Source organism: Canis lupus, chromosome 3, assembly GCF_048164855.1.
Source record: "Canis lupus baileyi chromosome 3, mCanLup2.hap1, whole genome shotgun sequence".
Classification (NCBI taxonomy): domain Eukaryota; kingdom Metazoa; phylum Chordata; class Mammalia; order Carnivora; family Canidae; genus Canis; species Canis lupus.
Genome location: NC_132840.1, coordinates 9,160,297 through 9,184,541, shown reverse-complemented (window position 1 = coordinate 9,184,541; position 24,245 = coordinate 9,160,297). Strand labels below are relative to the sequence as shown.

Below are 24,245 nucleotides of genomic sequence, written 5' to 3'. Positions count from 1 at the left end.
ACAATTGACAACACAAAAATATAAGGCATCATAAGAGGCTACAATGAACAACTACATATTGACAAACTGGATAATCTAGAAGAAATGAATAAATTCTCAGAAACATATCAAGCCTGAATCATGGGGATGCCTGACTGATGCAGTCAGTAGAGTATGGGACTCTTAGTCTTGGGGTGGTGAGATCAAGCCCCATGTTGGGTATAGAGTTTACTTTAAAAAAAAAAAAAGTATAAAAAGAAGAAAAGACTGAAACACGAACAAACATGAAATCTTAACAGAGTAATAACAAAAAAAGAAGATTGAAACACTAATCGAAAACCTCCCAACAAAGAAAAGTTCAAGACCAGATGGTTTCACTAAAACCATCACTGAATTTACCAAACATTTAAAGAATTAATGCCAATCTTTCTCATACTCATCCAAAAATTGAAGAGGGAACACTTCTAACTCATTTTATAAGGCCAGCATTACCCTGATACCAAAGCCAGATAAGAATAATACAAGAAAAGAGAACTACAGGCCAATAGCAAGTGAGATTCATACGAGATGCATGTTGAACCGCAAACACAGAATAAACAAGATACACTACATTAATAGATGAAAACCGTATGATCATCTCAATAGATGCAGAAAAAGTTTGTGACAAGATTCAATATTGTTTCATGAGTAAAACTCTCAACAAATTGAGTATAGAAGGAACATACATCAATATAATAAATGCCATATACGACAAGCTCATAGCTAACATCATACTCAATGGTGAAAGGTTGAAAGCCTTTCCACTAAGATCAGGAACAAGACAAGAGTGGCCGCTCCCACCACTCCTATTTAACACAATAGTGGAAGTCCTGGTCAGAGTACTCAGGCAAGAAAAAGAAACTGTATCCAAATCAGAAAGGAAGAAATAAAACTGTTTCTATTTGAGATGATCTTATATATAGAAAATCCTAAAGACCACCAAAAAATTGTTAAAAATAAACAAATTCAGTTAAGATACAAGATACAAAATCAACATATAAAATTAGTTGGGATTCTGGGGCTCCTGGCTGGCTCAGTTGGTAGAGCATGTGACTCTTAATCTCAGGGTTGTGAGTTTAAGCCCCATGTTGGGTGTGGAGCCTACTTTATAAAATAAATTTTAAGGGCAGCCTGGGTGGCTCAGTGGTTTAGTGCTGTCTTTGGCCCAGGGCCTGATCCTGGAAACCCAGGATCGAGTCCCACATCAGGCTCCCTGCATGGAGCCTGCTTCTCCCCCTGTCTATATCTCTGACTCTTTCTCTCTGTGTCTCTCATGAACAAATAAATAACATTTTAAATAAATAAATTTTTAAAAACATGCTTATTAAAAAAATCAGTTGGAATTCTATACACTAACAACAAAAATCTGGGAAAGAAATAAAGAAAACAATCCCATTTACAACAGCATCAAAAATATAATTAGGAATAAATTTAACCAAAGATAAACGATCTGAACATAGAAAGTTATGACACTGATGAAATATTAATAAATCTGAATAAATGGAAAGATATCCCATGCTCATGGATCAGAAGAATTAATACTGTTAAAATGTCCATACTGCCTGAGCCTGTCCATAGGTCATTGCAATCCCTACCAAAATTCCAATGACATTTCTCACAGAAATAGAAAAAAACAATCCTAGAATTTGGATGGAACTGCAAAAGACCCCCAATTAGCCAAAGCAATCCTGAGGAAAACAAACAAAGCTGAAGGTACCACATCTCCTGATTTCAAACTTTATTACAAAGCTATAGAAATCAAAAGAGTATGGTACTGGCATAAAAACAGACATACAGACCAATAGAACAGAATGTGAGAGCTCAGTCAACTAATATTTGACAAGGGACCTAAGAATACTAAAGGGGAAATAATAGTGTCTTCATTAAATGGTGCTGAGAAAACCAGAGTCACTTGCAAAAGATTGAATTTGGTCCCCTATCCTACATCATTCACAAATATTAACTTGAAATGGGTTAAAGACCTTTATGTAAGATCTGAAAATGCAAAACTCCTAGAAGAAAACATAGGATGAACAGATCCTCGACATTGGTCTTGACAATATATTGGACATGACACCAAAAGCATAAGCAGCAAAAGCATAAATAAATGAGTGTGACTGTATCAAACTAAAAACCTTCTGTACAGCAAAATAAGCAATGAATGGAAGGGGGAAAATATTTGCAAACCATGTATCTAATAAGAGGTTAATATCAAAATTATATGAAGAACTCCTACATCTCAATAGCAACAATAATAATACAGTTTTTAAAAATGGGCAGAAGATCTGGATAGACAATTTTCAATCCATACAAGTGGCTAACAGGTACAGGAAAAGATGTTCAACATTAGACACTAAGGAAATACAAATCAAAACCACAATGAGGTATCATCTCACACCGTAATAACATGGCTATTATCAAAAAGACAAGAGATAACAAGTGCTGGCAAGGACGAGGTTATATGGGATAATATGGGATCCCCCGTGCAGTGTTGATAAGAACGTAAATTGGTACAGTCACTATGAAACAAAGTACGAAGGTGCCTCAAAAAACTAACAGAACTGCTATATGACTTAGCAACTTGCTTCTGGGTATAGATACAGAGGAAATGAAATCACTATGTAAGGTGTCTGTACCCCTGTGTCCACTGTGGCATTATTAACAATGGCAAGACTATTCTACTCTAAGTTCAACTTTTTAGATCCCACATACAAGTGAGATCATACAGTATTTTGTTATTAAAAATTTAATAGATAACAGATCAAAGATTGATTCTGAGGTTGAGAGGGTGGGAAAAACAGGTAGATGTTGGTGAAAAAGTGCAAATCTCCAATTATAAGATGGGATATAATGTATACTACGGTGACTATAGTTACCAATACTGGCTTATATACTTGAAAGTTGCTAAGAAAGTAAATCTGAAATGTTCTCAACCCCCTCCTCCAATACATACCACACACAAAAGGTTAATTATGTGAGGTGATGCAGGTATTAACTAACCTTATTATTTTGCAATAATTATTTTGTAATAACTAACCTTATTATTTTGCAATATATATATATATCACATCAACATGTTATACACGTTACACTTCCACGATGTTATGTTAATTACATCTCAATAAATATGTCTCAATACATCTGGAAAAAGAATTTAACATTAAAAAAAAAGAAAAACAACATGATTAAACATGATTAAAGGAGAGGAAAATATATTATCCTCAAGCTCTCATCAGGTCCTCTTAAAGTTAAGTCCAGAATTCAATTCACAAAAGAAAGTGGATTTCTTATACCTTATTCTGTATTCCTCTGAATGAATTCGGCCTCCAGTAGTGGCTACAATATGAAATATGATTTCAAGTCACTTCCATTTAGAAGTGGGGGGGGGCAGGTAGAAAAATACCTTTCTTATGATTTCAAGCTATCTTTTTTAAACACTTGTATTTCAGTAAAAATAAATATATAAATAAAGCTTTCTTCGGGCTCCAGTTTTTGTTTTTGTTTTTTTTAAGATTTTATTTATTTGAGAGAGAGAGAGAAGGAGCAGTGGGGAGGGACAGAGGGAGAGAGAAAGAGAAAAACAAACTCCTCACTGAGCAGGAAGCCCAAGTGGTGGCTCCATTCGGGACCCAGAGATCCTGCCCTGAGCCGAAGGCAGACACCCAACCGGCTGAACCACTAGGTGCCCCTAGACTCCCAATTCTTAACTCTTACTTGACACATGAGAAAAATCAAAATCAATCTTGATCTTCTGATATCTATTAAACTTTTAATAACAAAATTGGGGGAAGGGAATCCTTCCAAGCTCTTCCCCTAACAGATACATGTCTATCCTGTGTTGAAATAACATCATATAAGAGATGAAACAAGAATATCTACTTTGAATCAGGCACTAAACACCAGCAAGCATGCTTTAACACATCACATAAGGGAGGTTGAGTCAAATCTTCTTCATCTTAAACTCCTGTTATCTTAAGTAGTAGCAATCATTATTAGCCAAATCAAAATATTAAGACGATTAGGAAAACCCTAAGCAGTGTTCCTAAAAGTAGGAAGAGTACATATAATGAAATTGATGGGTAGGACCCAGGAAAGAATATCAAAAGCTCCCTGATTACACTGGAAGGAGACCAAAATTCAGAGCAAAAGTCTCGAGTATTCCTCTGAGCGGCCACATCCTCTGGTGCTATGGGGAAGGTAAAAGTTCTTTAAAGCCCGGGCAAACAGGGCCCCTGGGTGGCTCAGTGGTTGAGCGCCTGCCTTTGGCCCAGGTCATGATCCTGGGGTCCTGGGATCCTGATCCTGCATCAGGGTCCCCGCAGGGAGCCTGCTTCTGCTTCTGCCTGTGTCTCTGTTTCTCCCTCTGTGTCTCTCCAATAAATGAATTAAAAATCCTAAGACAAAACAAAACAAAACAAAAACAGGGCAAATAGGGGTGCCTGGGTGGCTCAGTCAGCAAAGCATCTACCTCCAGCTGAGGTCATGACCTCAGCCTCCTGGTATCCAGCCCCACATCCCCCTCAGTCTGCTCCTCTCTCTCCCTCTGCCTGTCACTCCCACCGCTCAGGCTTTCTCTCTCAAATAAATAAAATCTTTAAAAACAAAGAAAAGACAGGGCAAACAATAAGCAAATAGTTCAAGTTGCTTAAATATTGTTCTTGCTTAAAATCAGAAATATAAACGTGTATGGAGTTAAATGATTTGCCTCCTGCATTACCCCCTCTCTCCGTCTTCCTTTTATCTCTTTGCTAGCTAAACACCAAAACCTATTTCGTATTGGTTTTCACCCTGACTTCAACCCTTACCTAAACTTTCATCTGAAAATCAAGCTGGGGGCGCCTGGGTGGCTCAGTAGGTTAAGTGTCTTCCTTCCTTCAGCTCAGGTCGGGATCCCAGGGAGACCCAAATCTGCCTCTCTGCTCAGGAGGGAGCCGGCCTCTCCCTCTCCTCCCAGTTCATGCTCTATCTGCCAAATAAATAAAACCTTAAAATTAAAAAAAAAAATGTAAAAAGGGAAAAGAAAAATCAACCTGAACGGTCTGACTCCAGGCACAAATTAATTGAATTCTTCTAGCCCTGGTTAAATGGTTAAGTAACATAAACCGGTGGGACAATATAAAGGCAGGCTGATGATCTGCCAAGTGTCCGCAGTGGTTATTAAGGGTTAATTCCCCAACAATTAAAAAAAAAAAAAAAAAAAATGATGGGATAAATCACCAGATCGGCTTCAACGACGTTCCCTAACGCTAAAGACCTGAAGTCAAGAAATTCTGCAGGAGCCTGGCTTGGAACAAAGGTGACCATTTTCTGGGTGGTTGGAAATATGAGTGAATTCCTTTTTTTTCTAGAATTTTTTTCCTCCGGTCTTCAAACGCGGTGGGGGTGGGGTGGGGGCTGCAAACTGGGAAGACCGAAAACGAGCAGCTGCTGCGGGTGCCGGTGCAGGGCCCACACCAGGAGGTCGACCTTTGTCAGTCTCCGCGGCCCCTCGAGCTTCCAAGTCCCGGGCAGCTCGCGGCGACTCGCCCGGGGCGGGGCCCGGCTTCCTCCGGCCTCCCGCCTCCTCAAGATGGCAGCAGGCGCGAAAACCCGGGGCGGCGCGCGCGGCACTCTGGGAGCGGAAGTGGGGAGGCCCCGCGGCGGCGGCCGGGCCGGAAGGGGCGGGGCCGGGCCTGGAGCGTCCGCGAGAGCCGCCGCGGCTGCCGGAGTGTGCGGGTCGCGAGGGCTGAGGCCTGGCGGGCGGGGTGCGTCGCGATGCCGGAGCTGGCGGTGCAGAAGGTGGTCGTTCACCCCCTGGTGCTGCTCAGTGTGGTGGATCACTTCAACCGGTGAGCGCGGGCGCGGGCGGCCTCCCGGGATCGCCGCTGCTGAGTCACGGGCAGGCTGGGCCGGGGTGGGCAGCGACTCGCCCGCGGCCCGGACCACTCACGGGTCGCGAAGCCTAAATCCCAGGCTCGCCCCGGCCCCGGCCCCGGCCCCGGCCCCGGCCCCGGCCGGCAGTCCGCAGCCCGCAACCCGCAGCCCGGACTGGCCGTGCCGTTTGCCCACGTCGGTGCGCCGCCGCTGTAGGGGCGCGGAGGGCGGGGCCGCGGGGGGCGCCTCCGTTTGGCCCCGGTGCCCCCGTCACCTCGTGGGCGCCTCCGTGCCGCTGGAGGCTGTCCCCGGCCTTCCGGCCTCGGCGCCCAGAACGGGCTCCCTTGGCAGGGCCGTGGCGTCTGAGCAGGACTCGCTCGCCTTTGATGGTGACCTGAAATCGACACTAGGTGCCAAGCCCCTTTTAAAAATGAGAGCGTTAGTAGGTTTGGGCATTAATGAAGAAGCTGGAACGTCCCGCGAGGGTTTCTTGCGCCTTCCCTTCCCTTGTCTTGGAGCCGTTCTTCCCGCTGGACCTGTTACACGTGTTCATAACTTTTACAAGGTAATTGCTCCGATTGGCAAGTGTAAAGACCCGCTGGGGAGCGTCTGCTGTAAAGTCGGTCGTGAAGTGCCGGTTCCCCTGCAGCTTGCCTTGGACGACCCACTCACTGAACCAGAGCTAATAAAACCGGACTCCGTGGGGTTCGGGGTCCCCAGCTTTGTAGAGCCCTCAGCCTACGGGACAGGCGTGCGTTCCCACTGTCCCGCCGGCACTCCTTCCTCCCACAGGGTACTGGACGTGCCACTGGGACAGGCTCCCTCTCACTTCTATCCAGGGGACGGAGTGCAGACACCCGCTGCTAGCTGCGGTGTCGTAATAACACATGTCGGGTTTGTTTTGTTTTTTTTAAGATTTTTTATTTATTTACTCATGAGAGAGAGAGAGAAAGAGGCAGAGACACAGGCAGAGGGAGAAGCAGGCCCCATCCCATGCAGGGAGGCCGATGTGGGACTTGATCCCAGGACTCCAGGATCACGCCCTGGGCCGAAGGCAGCACTAAAGTGCTGGGCCACCCTGGCTGCCCAGATGTAGGGATTGTTTTTGTTGTTGTTGTTGTTGTTGTTGTTGTTTAAACCCAGTCAGATTTTTGTAGACCAAAAGAAAAGCACGTGAGTGTGGAAGTTTCCTTTGAAGTGTGGAAATTCGGTGTATAAGATTTCCCCAAAAATCAGAACCACCAGGGATACAGAATCCTTCACTCTGACCCAAATCCCAAATTCAGTGAGCATTTATAGATTTCCCAGACCAGATGTTTAGGAAAACATTACAGTGAAACCAGTGACTGTTAAGGAACTCAGGTTCGTTTCACGGTGGCCTGTGTCTTTCGTTTGAACGTAGGGTTCTAGTGTGCTCTGTGTCTCACGTCCGCTAGTGCTTAGGGGAGAATTCTACATGACGGTCCATGAAATGAGATTGTGTAAGTGAAACACTTGGCAGCTCCTGAGGACAGAAGTCACTGAGGAGGTTTGACAAGTAGGTAGAAATTCCGAAGCAAACCCTTTCTCACTCCTCCAGCCATCCTGTCAGTGTGATCAGTCACCAGCTCACTTCTGATCCTGCCTGGTGAAGCCATTCGGAGACCACAGAGGGTACACGCCTACCTCGGCGTCAGAACCCACTTTCTGAGCCCCTAGATGGTTCAGAGAAGTAGGACTTGTGGTGGGGCTTGTCTGCGTGGAATAGATACCCCAGAGAACACCTGGCAAGCCAGCCCATGAACGTCGTCTGCTTTAGCATCTTTATCTCTGATGATATTTAAGGATACAGAAGATGGGGAAAGTTTGAAGGAGAAAAGTGCAAAAGAAAAAGTTAAAAGTGGCAGCATAACTTAAATATACTTTGCAAACACCAACCAAATAGCATTTTAAAACTCTTAAGCCCTGCGGGGGGGTGGGGGGTGTCCATTTTCTCCATTTTAAGGTTCTAGAAAGTTTGACATTTTTCCAAGCATGTGTTTCTTGGAGTCAACAGTGTAAATACTGCCGATGTACAAAGTTGGTGAGTTACCCATTGTATTTATTAGAATTTAATATTAAGGACTGACCTGACACTATTACATTGGTTTAGTGGGATTAGTTCCCAGGTAAGTGGAGTTGTATCTGTACCATTGATATTTCGTATTGAGTGTCTAATTGTTGGCTCCATGTCTCTGTGTGCCTATCAGACTGACTTTCTGCTTTCTCCTTCAGAATAGGCAAGGTTGGAAACCAGAAGCGCGTTGTCGGTGTGCTTTTGGGGTCATGGCAAAAGAAGGTACTCGACGTATCCAACAGTTTTGCAGGTACAAGACAAATCTTACATTGTTCTACACCTGGCTTAAAATGTCAATTATCTTTAAAATTAATAAAAGAGACTTTTGTGATTTCCATTTTTACTACAACCCAGAAATTCTCTGTCAGAATTGCTGAAGTATAGGAAGGAAGCTAAAAGTTACTCACTAAACTGAAGAGTAAATATTTTAAATTTGCAGGCCATATGGTCTCCATTACAAGTGCTCAGCCCTGTATTGTAGCAGCAAAACTACTATAGACAATGTGTTGACAAAAGGGTAACTGTATTCTAGCAAAAGTTTATAAAACCAGTCAGCTCTGATGTCGTTTATAAATCCCTGCACTAAACTATTAACCAGTTACGGGTTGGCAGGGGGAGATGGAGACCATTACCTTTTCCTCGGTGTCATGAACCTTTACAAAAATGTGTCCGTGTATTTTATGGTTAAAGTAAAACAAAGAACAAAATAATTGCCCTAGAGTGAACTCTAGACTAGAGGTCACAAACTCCAAAATCTGAAAGGACCAAACAGTAATGTTATTTGTCAAAGGGAAATAATTAGGAAGTGATGGGGCTGGTAGCAAACTGACGGGCGTGTGTCCATTTTAAAGGGGGAAACTTCATCTGGCTCTAGCCAGTTGTTGCCAGATCTTCAATTTCAAGAGAAGCTGGAAGTCTGGATTTTTATATGAAATCTCCCAGTTTTTAATGAGTGCAACTCAAAGATAATTTTAATACCATGCTGTACAAACCGCTTAGGTGGATCAGATGTGGCATGGCGTCTCCTATCTAGCACCCTAAACTGAATCTTATTTTTCTTTTTCTTTAGTCCCTTTTGATGAAGATGACAAAGATGATTCTGTCTGGTTTTTAGACCATGATTATTTGGAAAACATGTATGGAATGTTTAAGAAGGTCAATGGTATGTCTTGATGTTTTGTTTTTTAAGAAGGCATTGTGGCATTGATTTATTTGTGTATTTGTGTGTGTGCGTGCATGCGCAGGTACATGCCCTGGTGTCTTTCCATTTCTCAGTATTCCCTTCTCTTTGTTTAATGTCAAGGGCTTTGACCTAGCTGCACTTAAGACCAGTGGCAGTAGAGGAATGAGATAGAATAAATGACAAACAAGAGTAGCAATTTAAGGCCAGCTAGACCTACTTAGGTTTTAGATCTGGCCCTCTGTAGCAGAAAAGTGAAGAACTATCAAAATCCACCTGCCTCTAAAGCTTAAGTACCATCAAGGTAAATGTATCTCTGTCACATGTGTTATTTTCATTTTATTTCATTGCTTTAGAAATGTTTATTCCCACAACAGTCACAGTTCCGATCTCTGTGACATAGACTTACATTCATTTATATGTTGCCTTGGAATTATGTTCTAGTATCGTGTGTGACTAGTCTAAACTAGTCTGAGATACCGATATCTCTGGATTTCCCTGCTTATTTTCTGAGAATTTTGTTTTTCAGTTTTAGATTTCACAAGTATGTCAGGGCTGAAAATAGATGTCTAGAATTTTGAAAAAGGTAGAGAACATAAGGATTAGAGTTCTTAACCACCCTTTTTGAGGGAATTCTATAGATCTTCATGTAACCGTTCAAATTCACTAATGTTTTCCTTCCAGCCAGAGAAAGAATAGTTGGGTGGTACCACACAGGCCCTAAACTACACAAGAATGACATCGCCATTAACGAACTCATGAAAAGATACTGCCCTAACTCAGTAAGTATACTTTATCTTTAAAACTCTTGAGTGAGGGGAATCCCTGAGTGGCTCAGCAGTTAATCATGTGCCTTTGGCCCAGGGTGTGATCCTGGAGACCCGGGATCGAGTCCCACGTCGTGCTCCCTGCATAGAGCTGGCTTCTCCCTCTGCCTTTCTCTCTCTCTCTCTCTCTCTCTCTCTCTCTCAAATAAATAAATAAATAATCTTTAAAAAATAATAATAATAAAAATAAAACTCTTGAGTGATATCCAACTGGCTTATATAAGCATCCTAGGAAGGATTCGAGTAGCTTATCATTTCACTGCTTTTTCTCTAAACTGCTTGTGTTAATTGGTAGTGTTATGTATAGTACACGGTGACCCAAAATATTTAGTAAATAGCAGTAAACGTTTGCTAAGTGCTTCATCCTCTCAATAGCTATATGGGGTTCGTTCTCCTCCTTACAAGGAAATGGAGGTTCAGAATTGTTAGTAAGGTCTCATACATTTTGGCGCCAGGATCAAACCGTTGGTTGTCTTGATTCTGACTTCCTCATGCTTGATAACCACACTATACTCTCTCTCAGCTTGTTAATGGATGGGGGTGAAGAGCAGAGCAGATGGTGGGATCACATGAAATGTAGACTCATTTTTGCTGAAAATTCCAGCTCTTGTCTAATTGAATGAATGAAATAGCTTCAGTAATCATCATCAGAAACACAGCTGTGATTTTCCCTTCTGTGCTTGGTATGAGGTGGTGTGGTAAGGTGTGTTTTTCTCCCAGGTACTGGTCATCATTGATGTGAAGCCAAAGGACCTGGGACTGCCCACAGAAGCATATATTTCAGTGGAAGAAGTCCATGATGTAAGTCCTCTTGCTATGAGCCAACAAGATTAGATCCGCTGCTTACTGGAGAATTTGAATATTGTGTTGTTTTTAAGTCAACAAATCTTCTCTCTCTAACAAAGAGTAGGTTGCTGATTTTTGTCAACAGTTTGATATTATGTTCCCCCCCCCTTGGGTTTTTAAATCCTCAAATTTTAGAAATCAAGAGGACCACAGAAATCTAAAATCCCCTTTTACACATGAAATCGAGACTCAAAGTCATCATATGATTGCCCAGAGATGTTTATAGCAAAGTAAATGCAGAGCCTGGTGAGCTTAATCTAATGCACTTTCCACTGTTTAGCTCCCCTGTGCCAGCATTCCTTTCTCCTTGAAACTTTTCTTTTCCTATAGCTGAGACAGAAGTTTTCAAATAGAGTGAGTCAGAGCTGCCTGGAGCCAGATGGCAAGACCCATCTGTGTGATTTGACACCTGAGTACTCAGCTCTACAGCATCCAGTACCTGCTGTGTGCTTTGGGAGTAGACATGAAGAGGTGCCGAATTTAGCTTTTCTCTGTTTCCAGGAAAACTAATTTCAGATTCTAGGGTAGCATTTGATGTGAAAATAGATGTGTGTTTTGTTCTGACCTTAAAGTTTTGCACTTGAGCTCAGTCTTGAATTTCCAAAGTCAAAAGTCTGAGAGAGATAAAAATGAAAGTCTTTGGATTTAGATATGTAGACTTTATCCTTATATTCAGTTTTTAAATCAGGAAAAAATTTTTATGTTAACTCCTGCAAATATTGTTTGCACAGAGTTTTGTCCACCTGTTTCTTTTTGCCTTGCCACCAGGAAGCTTAGATCAAAATTTATTTCCTTGTTACAGTAAGACTTTTAATACAGTTTAATACAGTTTTTTATGTTAATTTTACCCTGCCTTTTTCAAGAAGGAATCCGAGGCTCCTGTACACACACACACACACACACACACACACATACACATAAAGCAAGATTTTAAATATGGGACAGAAGGGACATGAAGGCCACAATATAAGATGAAGCCAAGGGAAAATGAGCACCTGAAAAGGCATGCTGTGAGGACCTGACCATTCTAGCATACAACGTCAAGAGGAAAATGATATTTGCAGGATTCACACTGTCCTGGAAAAGTAATAACTGCTAACATACATACCTCTTAGTATAAGTTAACTGACTTTACCAAGGTCTCACAGCTCCCTTGTACATGGCAGAGCCAGGCTTGGAACCCAGGCGGTCTGGCTACAGCGTCTATCCTCACTGCTGTGCTGTCCTGCCTTGCAGACGTCTTATAGACATTACAGATGTGCAGCCTCTTCTAGCACAAGAGCTGAGGAAAGTTGCTCCTGAATCCCGTCGGGAAGTCACTAGGTGATATAGTGAACCGTATCCTTGGATGGACCCTTTGATTCATTCAGGCCACCAGAAAGCTGGTTTTTCTGACTGTACTGTTTTGGTGCTCTGGCATCATTTGATCTAAAGGACAGTAGGTGGTTAAAAGATTATCTGACTTGAGCTTGCCTCCCATACAGGTATTCTATGTACTGCCAATTCTAGAAAGAAGTATATCCTTTAAAAATCAACCTAATCGAGACCTCAAGTGTCCATCCCCACAGTGGGCATAAGGGATTATCAGGATTTTCCTCAAACACTGAACAGGGCCACTGCAGTGGCCATTTAGAAGGCTGAGCTTTCAAAGCAAACCTTACCCGTTTCTGCTGGCACACAGGAAGCCTAGTAATTCACCATGAGGTGATTCGACTGAAAACACGGGAGCCACGCTGTTAAAGGAACATGTACCAGCGTGTTTGTAAGTAAATAACTATAATTGAGCCTCCTCTCCCAGGATGGAACGCCAACCTCAAAAACATTTGAGCATGTGACCAGTGAGATTGGAGCGGAGGAAGCCGAGGAAGTTGGAGTCGAGCACTTGTTACGGTGAGCCTTAAGATAGCATCAGGACCATAAGTGGCCCCAGAGGCTCTATCAGGAGTGGAGAGATCTGGGTGCCAGGCCTGGGTCATTTCTGGAGCGTCCTAAGTTAGAATTTGTGACCATGGGCAGTGTGGCCGGTGACAGGAATGCGTGTGGGAAGGAAATGCAGGTGCATGTCCTGTGTATGCCATTTTCACTGAAAAGAAGCTACATGTCAGGATGGGCTTTTAAGATACCATAACCCTGACTTAGTTTGAAAGGGTCACAGTTTTTCTGAGGTAAGATTCCTTCCATTCAGAAAGATAGTCCTGATTGATGTACGCTTCTCACCACACCGTATGATGCAGGTAGGGAAATGACACTCTTCTCAAGAGCAAGGAAATTGAAATAGATAGCTTTTCCTTAAATGAAAATGGTTTCGTTTTAGTTCTCTTTTTTTGAAATCTACCCTGTGATGAGAAAGATGAAATACATGCCTCCAAATAAAAACAAAACCAAGGCAGTTTATAAAATGATGAAGTAACATTCTTCTGAAAACTGGTCCCTCCCCCACAAAGCGGCAGGTTTGCCTAGCTTTTTGCAAACCTGGATGATAATCCAATACGCTGACGCTTTCTCCCACCTTTCTTCTTGTGGGTGATCACAGAGACATCAAAGACACTACGGTGGGCACTCTTTCACAGAGGATTACAAACCAGGTCCATGGTTTGAAGGGACTAAACTCCAAGCTTCTGGACATCAGGAGCTACCTGGAGAAAGTGGCCACGGGCAAGCTGCCCATCAACCATCAGATCATCTACCAGCTACAGGATGTCTTCAACCTGCTGCCGGACGTCAGCCTCCAGGAGTTTGTCAAGGCCTTTTACCTGAAGACCAATGACCAGATGGTAGTGGTGTACTTGGCCTCACTGATCCGTTCTGTGGTCGCCCTGCACAACCTCATCAACAACAAAATCGCCAACCGTGATGCAGAGAAGAAAGAAGGGCAGGAAAAAGAAGAGAGCAAAAAGGATAGAAAAGATGACAAAGAGAAGGAGAAGGAGAAGGAAAAGGGTGACAGCAAGAAAGAAGAGAAAAAGGAGAAAAAATAAAACCTGTAGCTTTTTAATTTGTAAATTAAAATCTTATAAACGAACTCAGTGTGCCACTTGAGGGTTCTTTTTATTTTAAGTGCTTGTTGAAAAGCTGTACCGCTGAGAACTCTGGCCCAGGTCCCTCTTGCTGTGGCAGAGAAGCAAGTGGACAGGGCCTGAGACCATACCTTCAGGGCCACTGAGGCTGCTGGGGTGGGGGATATGAGAGCTCAGGCTGCAGGCCCTGCGAGAAGAGTGAAGGGAATGTAAACATTATTGGTCCTCTTCACTCTTCTACCTATATAACTGGAAGTTGAATTTTCCCAATCTCACAAGACTCTTGGGGTTGGTTATTGGCAATCTGCAAAACCGCAAAAGGGAATGCATGAATTCCATAAGCCTTAGAACGCCCTGAGTTCTGAGTCATTGAACTCTGTACCCATAGCCCTGGCACCCTCAGGGCTCAGGATCCAGCTCCATTTATTGTTTACCTTTCAAGACACAATTAAATGACTTGGTTTTTAAGCCTGTGTTCTAGTCGTTTTTGATTCTGGGAGTGACAGTCGTTTTCAGAAGCAGCCAAGACTTAGTTTTTCATTGAAGCTGCCTTACAGAATTAGGCTTGGAATCTTTCGTGGAAGAGAGACTGACTCTTTCCTTTAAGAACAGCCTGATGGTGAGAAGAGCTCTCAACTGAGCCCAGAAGACCTGGGTTTGTGCCTCAGGTTTGTCATCTGTGAAATCTCTAGACTAGGTTTTCATAAAGGACACAATGCAGTAGGTCTAGGTACAACAGACCCCAAGGTTAGTTCCGAGGATGGAACAGTTTTCCCAAAATAAATGCTCAGGGCTCAGCACAAACAAATACTTAGTCATTTGACCTACAGTAGTTGCTCAGATAATTTCCTCTCTTGAGCAGATGGCACCTAAGAGTTCTCTAATGCACCAAATGGATTATCAATGTGCAAAAATTTAAGAATATAAAATGGCACTAAAACTAAGTCAGTTGAATCTCAGAAACCACTGAAGTCCTAATGTCTCAAAGTTTACCAGAAATGTCAATTTTTTTTCCAAAGAGCTAATTAGTGGAAATTGGAAACTTGACAGTATGATGTATAAATAAGCTTTTATTCTACTTAATAGAAGCATGCCAACATAAGGGCTTACTTCAAGGTCCATGAAGATTTGGACATAAAATGGGATGGTCATGGAAAAACTGGAGAACCAACTTTTACTTGTATTTCCAGTCAAAACCAGGGTTGTTGCAGCTAACTGAATAAAAGAAATGTTAACAGTCAAAGCATGAGATACATTTAAAACCACAGGAGTGCTGAAGAAGCTTTTGAGATTTGATAACATTTCAAGCATACTGATGTGAGAAAAGTAACCTGGAACATTAACTCTGCAGCAAATGGGCAGGAAAGAGCCAGGATGTGTCTGAGGCTAGTAGGGGAATGAGGAAAATGTCATCCCAAGGAGTGCGTCATTTATGTAAGGGTCAGGGGGCAATTAGAGACCACACAAGATTTAGATCCACTTTTAGTAGTATAATCTGCACTCAAAACTTTCCAGGGTCTGGTAACAACAATGCCACACACTTTTAAGTTTAACACCACTTCATAAAATGCAAAGTTTGTTAAGCATCTAAGACCATGGGAATACCCAGGTCTTGTTATATGTAATAGTTCAGGCACAAATGGGCAGAATTGACTTCTACCTTTTTTTTTTTTAACTAATCCCCCAACATGGGACTCGAACTCACAGCCCTGAGATCAAGAGTCATGCTCTACCAACTGAGCCAGCCGAATGCCCCACACTGAATTCTACTTTTCTAACAGGATCCTCGATTTCTTAGAAAAACACTTTGTAGCCTGTAGCTTAGGCTTATTTCTAAGGCAAAATTTATACCCTCTATAAGAGCGACCTTCATAAAGTTGTTAATGAAGTCTTGCTTATACAAATAGCATCTGAGTTCACTGCAAAACCCATGACCCTCACTTGAAATAAAGCCTTGTGTTTGTATACCCTGGCAGTCTCAAGATGAGATTTCTAAACTATGTGTGTTGTTTTGAAAACACTAAAAAAGGGATGCCTGGGTGGCTCAGTGGTTGAGTGTCTGCCTTCAGCTCAGGTTGTGATCCTGAGATCCGGGATCGAGTCCCACATTAGGCTCCCTGCATGGAGCCTGCTTCTCCCTGTGCCTCTCTCTGTCTCTCTCTCTCTCTCTCTCTCGTAAATATATAAATCTTTAAAAATAAATAAATAAATAAAAAAACAGGTCCTGGAAAAAGTCTGCTCCAAAGCCTGGATCCTGTATCTGTAGCTGTAACATTACCGTCACTTCCAACACTTCAGACCACCTTGTTAGAGTCAGGCTGCTCTCCTACACACGTTACAGAGGATGGTATTTGTGCCTTACTAATTTTGTGAGAAAACTAGCATCAGAAAGAACAATGAACTTTTAAGTTAGTTATCCTTAATGTAAAGATGGAAATTATCAGGAGCACCAGGGTGGCTCAGTTGGTTGAGCATCTGCCTTCGGTTCAGGTCGTGATCCTGGGGTCCTGGGATTGAGTCCCACATTAGGCTCCCTGCATGGAGCCTGCTTCTCCCTCTCCCTCTGACTCTCTCTCTCTCTGTCTGTCTCTCATGAATAAATAATAAAATCTTTTTTAAAAAAGATGGGAATTATCAAAGTGGAACAACTTTGGGCCAGCTAATTAAATGTTCTTTAATTATGCTCAGCCCTCCAATCACTAAAGAGACAAAAGAGAAGTAACTCTTAAGGAGCTACCATATTACTTCTCCAATATGCTAGATGCAGAGTAAATCTTTTCCAGCAGGAAACAGCAACCTTGGGATGGCAATCCAATTTCTGGAAGACCCTGCAGCTATGAGAACTCAGCCATATACAGTTTTTCTCACTTCAAACAAAAGACTGAATGCAGGCCTTCATAAAAGAGTGAAATTAGGGTTGTTTGTTAAACTACAACACACTAAGAAAACTACTTCATCTGCCCCTGTTCCCAGAAATGGGGAGGATCTGGGGTATGCTTCAAAGGCAAGGAAACATTTGACTTATGTGACACACAAGAGCAGATTTTTTACAGCTTTCCTAAACCAATTCATTCCAAGTTATTATACGTAATATAGGCAAGTACTGATTTGCATATATATTGCATAAGTACTTTATGCTATTCAACTCCGTATTATCAATGGTAGCCTGGGAGCTACACAGAATTCAGATCTATCAAAAAATAATATTCTTGTTGGGGGAGTAGGTAGGAAGTGACTCAAAGAGCAGGGAAATGGAAGTGGGGAAAGAATATAGAGGAAAAGAAAGGAAGAGGAGATCAGGGAAGTTCATGTTTCCAGGGTCTAAACCCAGAGAAACCGCTTTCTCCGCACTCCTCTTTGGAGCCAGTCTATTCTTCGACACTAGAGGGCGCCATTGACTAGCCTCGTCTCCCGGCCAGAGCTGCCTTGGTGGCCAGGTCAGGACGGGACTGGGAACCTGGCCCAGAGTTGCTTACCCTCATTTCTGCTTTGGGCTGCAACCATCCAGACAAGATTTTGAAAGAATCTGGAGAGTGCATGAGTGCAAAAAGATGGGGTCAGTTTGCCACACCTCCACCTCTGCTCTTCTCCACCCACCCTACTGTGTGGGCAATGAATACAGTTTTCTCAGCTCGGCAGATCGCTTATGCTTTGATTTTCCTCACTGCTGATACCACACCTGATTTCTTTAAAGACCATATTCAGTGGTGTGCTGGTAAGAGTGAAACAACTAGTTCTCCAAAAAGGGGGGGGGGGGGGAAACAGCAGGGTTTTTTAATGTGTAGCCTTGGCCAATTTCCCTGGTGTAAATACTCCCACCATGGCTTGATTGCAAGATCCTGGCATTTGTTGGGAAGATCTCAAGATGCACAGCAGCACGGCATTACAGAGTATTACCTAAATACGGATAGAATAGACAAAAATAACTTCAAGAACACACATGATAGTAAAATGTAGTAACTCGGATATGATGTATTTTGAGTATGACCTTTTTAAATTTTTTTAAGATTTTTTAATTTATTTATGATAGACAGAGAGGCAGAGGGAGAAGCAGGCTCCATGCCGGGAGCCCAATGCGGAACTCGATCCCGGGACTCCAGGATCGCGCCCTGGGCCAAAGGCAGGCGCTAAACCGCTGAGCCACCCAGGGATCCCGAGTATGACCTTTTTAGATATAATTTACTTCAATAAAAATTTAAACAACTTACCTACTGCATTAGACTCTAGGAATCTGTTTTTAAGATGCCCTCCGGTGGTTTCTGTACATGTGGAAGTGGGAGAACCTTTAATACAGACAAATCTATCCATTTCTTGCCTATTGTCAGCACCCCAGGGATCATGTTTAAGAAGTCCTTTCTCAGCTCTGGGGCACCTGGGTGGCTCCATTAGTTAAGCATCTGCTTCAGCTCAGGTCATGATCTCAGGGTCCTGGGATCAAGCCCCACGTGGGGCTACCTGCACAGTGAGGAGTCTGCTTGAGGATTCTCTCCCTCTGCCCCTCTCTGGGTTCTCTTTTTCCCTAAGTAAATAAATAAAATAAGAAAAAAAAAGTCCTTTCCCAGCTCAAGACTTCTCATACACACACGTCTATTACACTCCACAAAGTGTTTTCCTTCACAGCTTAGGACCTATGTCAACTTCTATCTATATGGTACAGCTAACATCTGATCACTAACAACATAATTACCTACTCGTTTAACCAAAGTAACCAGCTAACGTCTTTACTTCATCTCTTATCCCTTCCTTTCTTATTTTCAACCCTGTCTTTATCCCTACCTTTTACCCCTCAGGATATAAACACTCCGTTCTCTCCCATCTCCACATACACACACCCCTCCATCCTGGTTAACTTCATTCAGCAAATAGCCATCTCTGCTCCCTTATCTTCTGAGCATTTTTCAAATCTTACACAGTCCAGCTTTTGTCCCCACCGTGCCACTTTAGCCTGCACTGAAGTCACCAATAGCTTCCACTTGACCCAACCAGTTGGCCCCTGTCAGCCTGACCTCACTTGACCTCACTTGACCTGATCTCTGGAGGCTTTTCTCCCTGCACTCATCCTGCTTCTCTTGGACCCTCATGGGCCCCTTTTGCTCTAGTTTTCTCTGAAGCTTCATCCTACTTGACCTATCAGTTACATATTTTTAAAAAGTCTCAACCCATATGATGCTTCTAATTCCAAAACTTGTTCCTCCTTAGTCCATATCCTGGCTAGTCACCCACTCGCCCAGAGCTCAGAAGTCCTACTGGTCCTGCTCACCTTCAGCCTCTGCTTTCAGCCACCTGCTGGGCCTACCAACCACCTGATGGCTGCCCTTTGTATTTCCCCGCGCGGTCCAGACCTTCATCTACCTTTTCTGCTGCTAAGTTTGCCTACCTGCAATTTCTGCATACTTTCTCATCTTCCTTTTCCATATTCTATCCTCATGCCAGAGTTAGCTTGGCTAGACGGTGAATTTGGGCTGGAGAGGGTTGCATGAATCTTACTCCTCAGCTCATAGCTATCATCATCTTTTAAGGCCCCTCTCACTTGAACTATTTTTACCTTCATCCTGATTTCCACTATAGTTCCAGCCCCCCCTCACACAGACATATACACAAGTGAACAAGTGATAGAGGCTTATATGTGTTGAGTAAATGTCCTTTTTTTTTTTTTTTTTTTTTGAGTAAATGTCCTTATATATGGGATGGATTGTGGAAGAACATGCAGTCTAATTTTGTAAATATGCATTTTAAATTCCATATATGATATTTCCCTTTCAATCTCATTCTTTCCTACCCTTTTAAAATTCAAAACAATACTGGGGCACCTGGGTGGCTCAGTCAGTTGAGCGTCTGACACTTGATTTTGGCTCAGGTCATAATCTCAGGGTTGTGAGATCAGGCCCTGCATCAGGCTCCACACATGGTGAGATCCACCCTGATCTGCCAACCTCATTCACACTGTTCCTGCTTATTCTCCTCCATCAGTATTTAGCCACACCAGACTTCTACCCACTTTTAGAACATGCCAGTCTCCCAATCAGGCTACTGTACCTGACAGGCCCGACCCCGGACGTGGCTCTTTGCTTGACTGGCTCCTCCCCAGCTTTCAGGTGTCCAGGCTGAAACGCCTGTTTTGAGATGCTTTCCCTAAGGTCCTATCTAAAGTAGACTCTTGCTCCCACTTCCCCACACTATTCTCTGTCATATTTATCCAGGGTACAGCCTGGTGACTACATTTAATAATACCGTATTGTATACTTGAAAGTTGCTAAGAGAGTGGATCTTAAATGCCCTACCACAACACAGCCTTAAGTGTCCTCAACAATGAAAACAAAATGGTAATTAAATGAGGTGATGGATGTGTTAACTAACCTTATTGTGATAACCAATTTGCAATATATACGTCTATCAAATCATCATCTTGTATACCTTAAACTTACACAATACTCTGTGTCAATTATATCTCAATAAAGCTGGGGGGGGGGGGAAGTACTTATTGAGGGGCTTCCCAGACCCCAAGGCAGACAGCTGATGCACCAGGGGTGTGTGCCCTGTTGGAGAGCAGGGACAGGGTAAGAGTCCAAGTTTAATGCATGAGCTGCTTCTCCCCACCCCATACACCCTATACTTTAGCCATTATGAAGCAATGACAAGGAGTTAGCAAGCGACCATGACTATAAAATCCAAATGATCAAGGGTGAAATGAACTCCCTCACAGAAGAAACAATGCTTTCACATCCACCCAGATGCTCACGTGGAGAACCCTATAGAGGAGGAAGATGTGCCACTTGAGCCATTCTCAGCGGGAGTCCTGGAGCTGCAGAGGGCATCCTTCATGCTAGTACACTGCTGTAATGGTACCACCTATCTTGCTGCTCGCCCTGTAATTACAGAGGAAACAGACCCCAAATTGTCCTGGAGAGATTGGACATGACTCTTGCCAAGTGGGTTTGGCTGGAGGCCCAGATCAGCACTAATGGCATCCCAAGGCAGAGTGCCACAGTCACAGGCTGGGCCAGACCCAAGGCCTCTGAGACCATTGGTGCTGCTGGGCAAGTGATGTCAGGCTGTGGACTGGGGGCAGGGACTGAAATGATTCCGCCTTCACAGGATTTGCTTTCCTCTCATAAAGGAAGAAGAGCAATACTGGTACCTTTCTGCCTATGTTCCTGGTTAGTGTGAGATTTTTGATCTACATATAATCTTCATGCTCTGGCTCTTTGATTTACTGAGAATCATGGCCACATTCAGAGCCCAGAACACGGAAGAGATGCTAATCCAAGGACATTGAATCTGACCGAGGAGGGTGTATTAGTTATCTATTGCTGTGTAACAAATTGTCACAGAATTTAGTAGCTGAAACAACACACATTATGATCTCAGTTTCTGCGGATCAGGAGCCCTAGCACAGCTTGGCTGGGTTCTCTGTTCTGGGACGCTCTCAGGCTGCAATCATGGTGTCACTTGGGCTGCAGTCATCTTAAGGTTCTAAGCACATATGGTCGTTGGCAGGATTTAATTCCTCGTGGGCTGTTAGACTGAGGGCCTCAGTCCCTTGCCCCATGGGTCTCTCCAACTCGAAAGTTCATCAAAGTGCACAAGTGGAGAGGGCAATGGAGAGTCAGCTAGCAAGGAGGAGGTCAAATCCTTTGTAATTCAATCACGGAAGTGACACCCAAAACCTTGGCCTTGATCTACTGGCAAAAAGCAAATCACTAGCCCAGTACCACTCAAGGAGAGGGGATTAACCCACTAGGGTGTGAATACCAGGAAGAGGTCCTAAGGGGGCCCCCTAAGAAGTCTGTCTTCCTGGGGGTGCTTGAGTGGCTCAGTCACTTAAGTGTCAGCCTTCTGCTCAGGTCATGATCCCAGGATCCTGGGATCAACCCCCACTTTAAGCCCCACATGGAGCCCCATGTCAGGCTCCCTGCTGGGGGGGGGGGGGAGCCTGCTTCTCCCTCTCCCTCTGCCCCTCCCCCTGTTCATGTGTACTTGGAGCTCGCTCTCTCACTCTCTAATAAATTTTTTTTAAAAAAGAAGAAATCTTCCTTCCACTGATAGGAATAAGAATCACCAGAGTAATCTGCAACAAGCTACAGGGGGTTTATTTTTTAAATTTCAGCACTTAATTGTCTTAAAATGAAGATAATGTTAATAGAAAATGCAGAAATAAAACATTTGTCCTGTTTATAAACAGGACTATCTTCTTGGCTTTGGAGATAGCAAAACAAAACAAAGCAAACCCCAAGCATTAGGAACCAAATCAGTGCTCTTAGAGAGGTAAGGCATAATGGGTTTAACTGTGGCCAAATAGCAAAAATCCCATTGTAATTGACATGTACTTATCATTGCCTCCTACCAAGACTCCATTAAAATGATAGCAAATGAATGTAAAAGGTTTCCCATTTTTCCCTGGTCATTAAGGCCCAATTTGACAGAGAGAGCACCTGAGGTAGAAAAGAGAATTCAACAAATTTCTAGAAGGAAAGCAGAAGGTGCCTGCAGCAGGGTCTCCAGCCAAGATCAGTGTGGAAGGGGTTTAGCCAAGGAGATCTAGTGAGCCAGGAAAGACTGGGACCTGAGAGAGGTTGGAATTAGTGCCAGAGAGGTAAACAGGGACAGATTAGATGACAGTCAAGTCCCCTTTGGGACCCCCGTGCAGATTGCCAGCTGCAAGCTACCCCCTCCTCTGCCCACCCTGGCAGGTCTATCAAGGGAAAGGAAGTTAATTGAGATGGCAGGTTTACCATCTCTTAGCATCCTCCAGCCTCAAAATGACAGTGAAGAAAGCTTTATAAAAGTCTTTCTGCACAAGGGCAAAGAGAAGATAAGAGGATTCAGTGATTGGGCAAGGATGTTCAACAAAGTGTTAAAAAAGTGGAAAGCAGGTGGAGAACTAAAACTTCTAGCTAAGCAGAAGTTTTAACCTAAAGCACTGCAGAGGGAGATGCAGAGGGAGATGCAGAGACATGCAAAGTCCCCAAAGAGACTCCACACTTGGGCGCTGCAGGAGGACAGGAAGAGCACAACAGAGGTAGTTAAAAGCAGTGTCTATATGGAACGGTGGGACACCCAGGTCCCTACCCCCAGCCACAGAGCCTGGCTATCTCCCCTCTGCCAGCTGCAGGAGACCAGGCTGAGGGGAGGTGCCAGAGAGCCAGAAAAGGTCAAGTCAGGGGCCAGGGCTCTGGGAACCTAGGATCCTTCCTTCTCCTGATCCCCAGGGAACCTACAGGCAGGTGTACCATGGCTCAGGTATATCCTTGCCCTCAGGTGGGGAACAGAGCATTCCTCTCTGGAGGAAATGATCACCCCAGAGAAAAGACACTTGAGCAATGACATTTATGGCCTCCGTGAAAAGGTCCACCTGCCATCTAGTCCCCTTACAGCAAAGACCAACAGGAAAGAGACCACCCAGGAGTGCCTTCTGAAATATGGACAGCCACAAAGATTAGGAAAAGAGTTGTTTTCTCACTGTGTGTGTGCTCTTTCCTAATGGTGTTGCAGCTGTCTCCTCCTGTCCTGCTGGGGATCCATTCTACAGCCTTATCTTTTGAGTGGCAGTTTGGGCCCTGGCCTGGGATGACCTAGGAATCAAAGCCATAGCCAGGTGCACAGCAGAAGCAGTTTGGCTTTGTTGCAGTTTGCTGGTCGGCCTGCTTTTTATGAAATGGGAGGGAGCAGTGGGCTGCTGCCCAGTGCGTGTCCATACTAGAGCTTATTCAGACCCACTGACCATCACCACCACCACCCCCCCCCAGCAGCTGAAGTCCCAGCTACCACGGCCAGACCTGAGTGCGGAGGCACACTTGCAGTCTTGTTCAGTGTTTTGCATTTTGTTCTATTTCTGGCCCTTGGAAATCTTTATCTTGTTTTTGAAAAAGCCTTTTGGCTTTCTCTTTTTATTTTTTTTCTTTTTTTATATTTTATGTGTCTTTATTATATGTTTGGAACAGAGAGGTTGGCCAAGTCATGAATTTGCTGTGCCATCTTAATGGGACTCCGTTTGGTTTCTAACACTACTACAAAAAGAATACAGAATAGGTGATTCTGTGTTTGGAGCCATAGAACTGAAGTTGGGAGTAGAATATCACATAGACCATCAAAAACATCCAAAAGAGTGACAAGAGTCAAGCTGAAGAGGCCAAAACTGTGACAAGCATCAATAAGAAAGTAAGGATTAGTCACTAGAACCAGCTGAATCAGAGCTAGACCCCGAATCCGTGACGTTCAAATGGTATGGAGAAAAGTGCGCCAAAGAAGTCACCTGCCCTGATCTGACTCTCCTGATGCTTGACTCATAAACATGGACTGCAAAAAAGTGAACTAGACCGTGGCACTTCAATCAACCTCAGAATCAGGGGGACTGGATAAGTAAAAGGATATTAAAATCCTAGATTCACAAGGCAGACCAAAGGGAAACA

General features: G+C 43.6%; 1 protein-coding gene and 1 long non-coding RNA gene across 4 annotated transcripts in view; one reads left to right on the top strand and one right to left on the bottom strand.

Annotated features, from left to right (window-relative positions):
- Positions 1 to 5,610, bottom strand: part of LOC140628059 (uncharacterized) — a 136,718-nt gene extending 131,108 nt beyond the window's left edge. For 2 of the 3 annotated variants that reach the window (XR_012026479.1, XR_012026485.1), the window contains exon 1: positions 4,824 to 5,605. This is a non-coding gene — a long non-coding RNA (uncharacterized lncRNA). Of the gene's footprint in view, positions 1 to 4,823 lie in introns of all 3 variants that reach the window. The other variant, XR_012026482.1, reaches the window with a different exon arrangement.
- A 54-nt stretch (positions 5,611 to 5,664) lies between these two features.
- PSMD7 (proteasome 26S subunit, non-ATPase 7) lies at positions 5,665 to 14,304 on the top strand. The gene is made up of 7 exons (XM_072816890.1): positions 5,665 to 5,846; positions 8,125 to 8,216; positions 9,036 to 9,128; positions 9,831 to 9,928; positions 10,694 to 10,774; positions 12,618 to 12,709; positions 13,353 to 14,304. Exons 1-7 carry the CDS (start codon positions 5,773 to 5,775, stop codon positions 13,795 to 13,797), a joined length of 975 nt encoding a protein of 324 aa, XP_072672991.1. The 5' UTR covers positions 5,665 to 5,772; the 3' UTR covers positions 13,798 to 14,304.
- Positions 14,305 to 24,245: the final 9,941 nt, after the last annotated feature.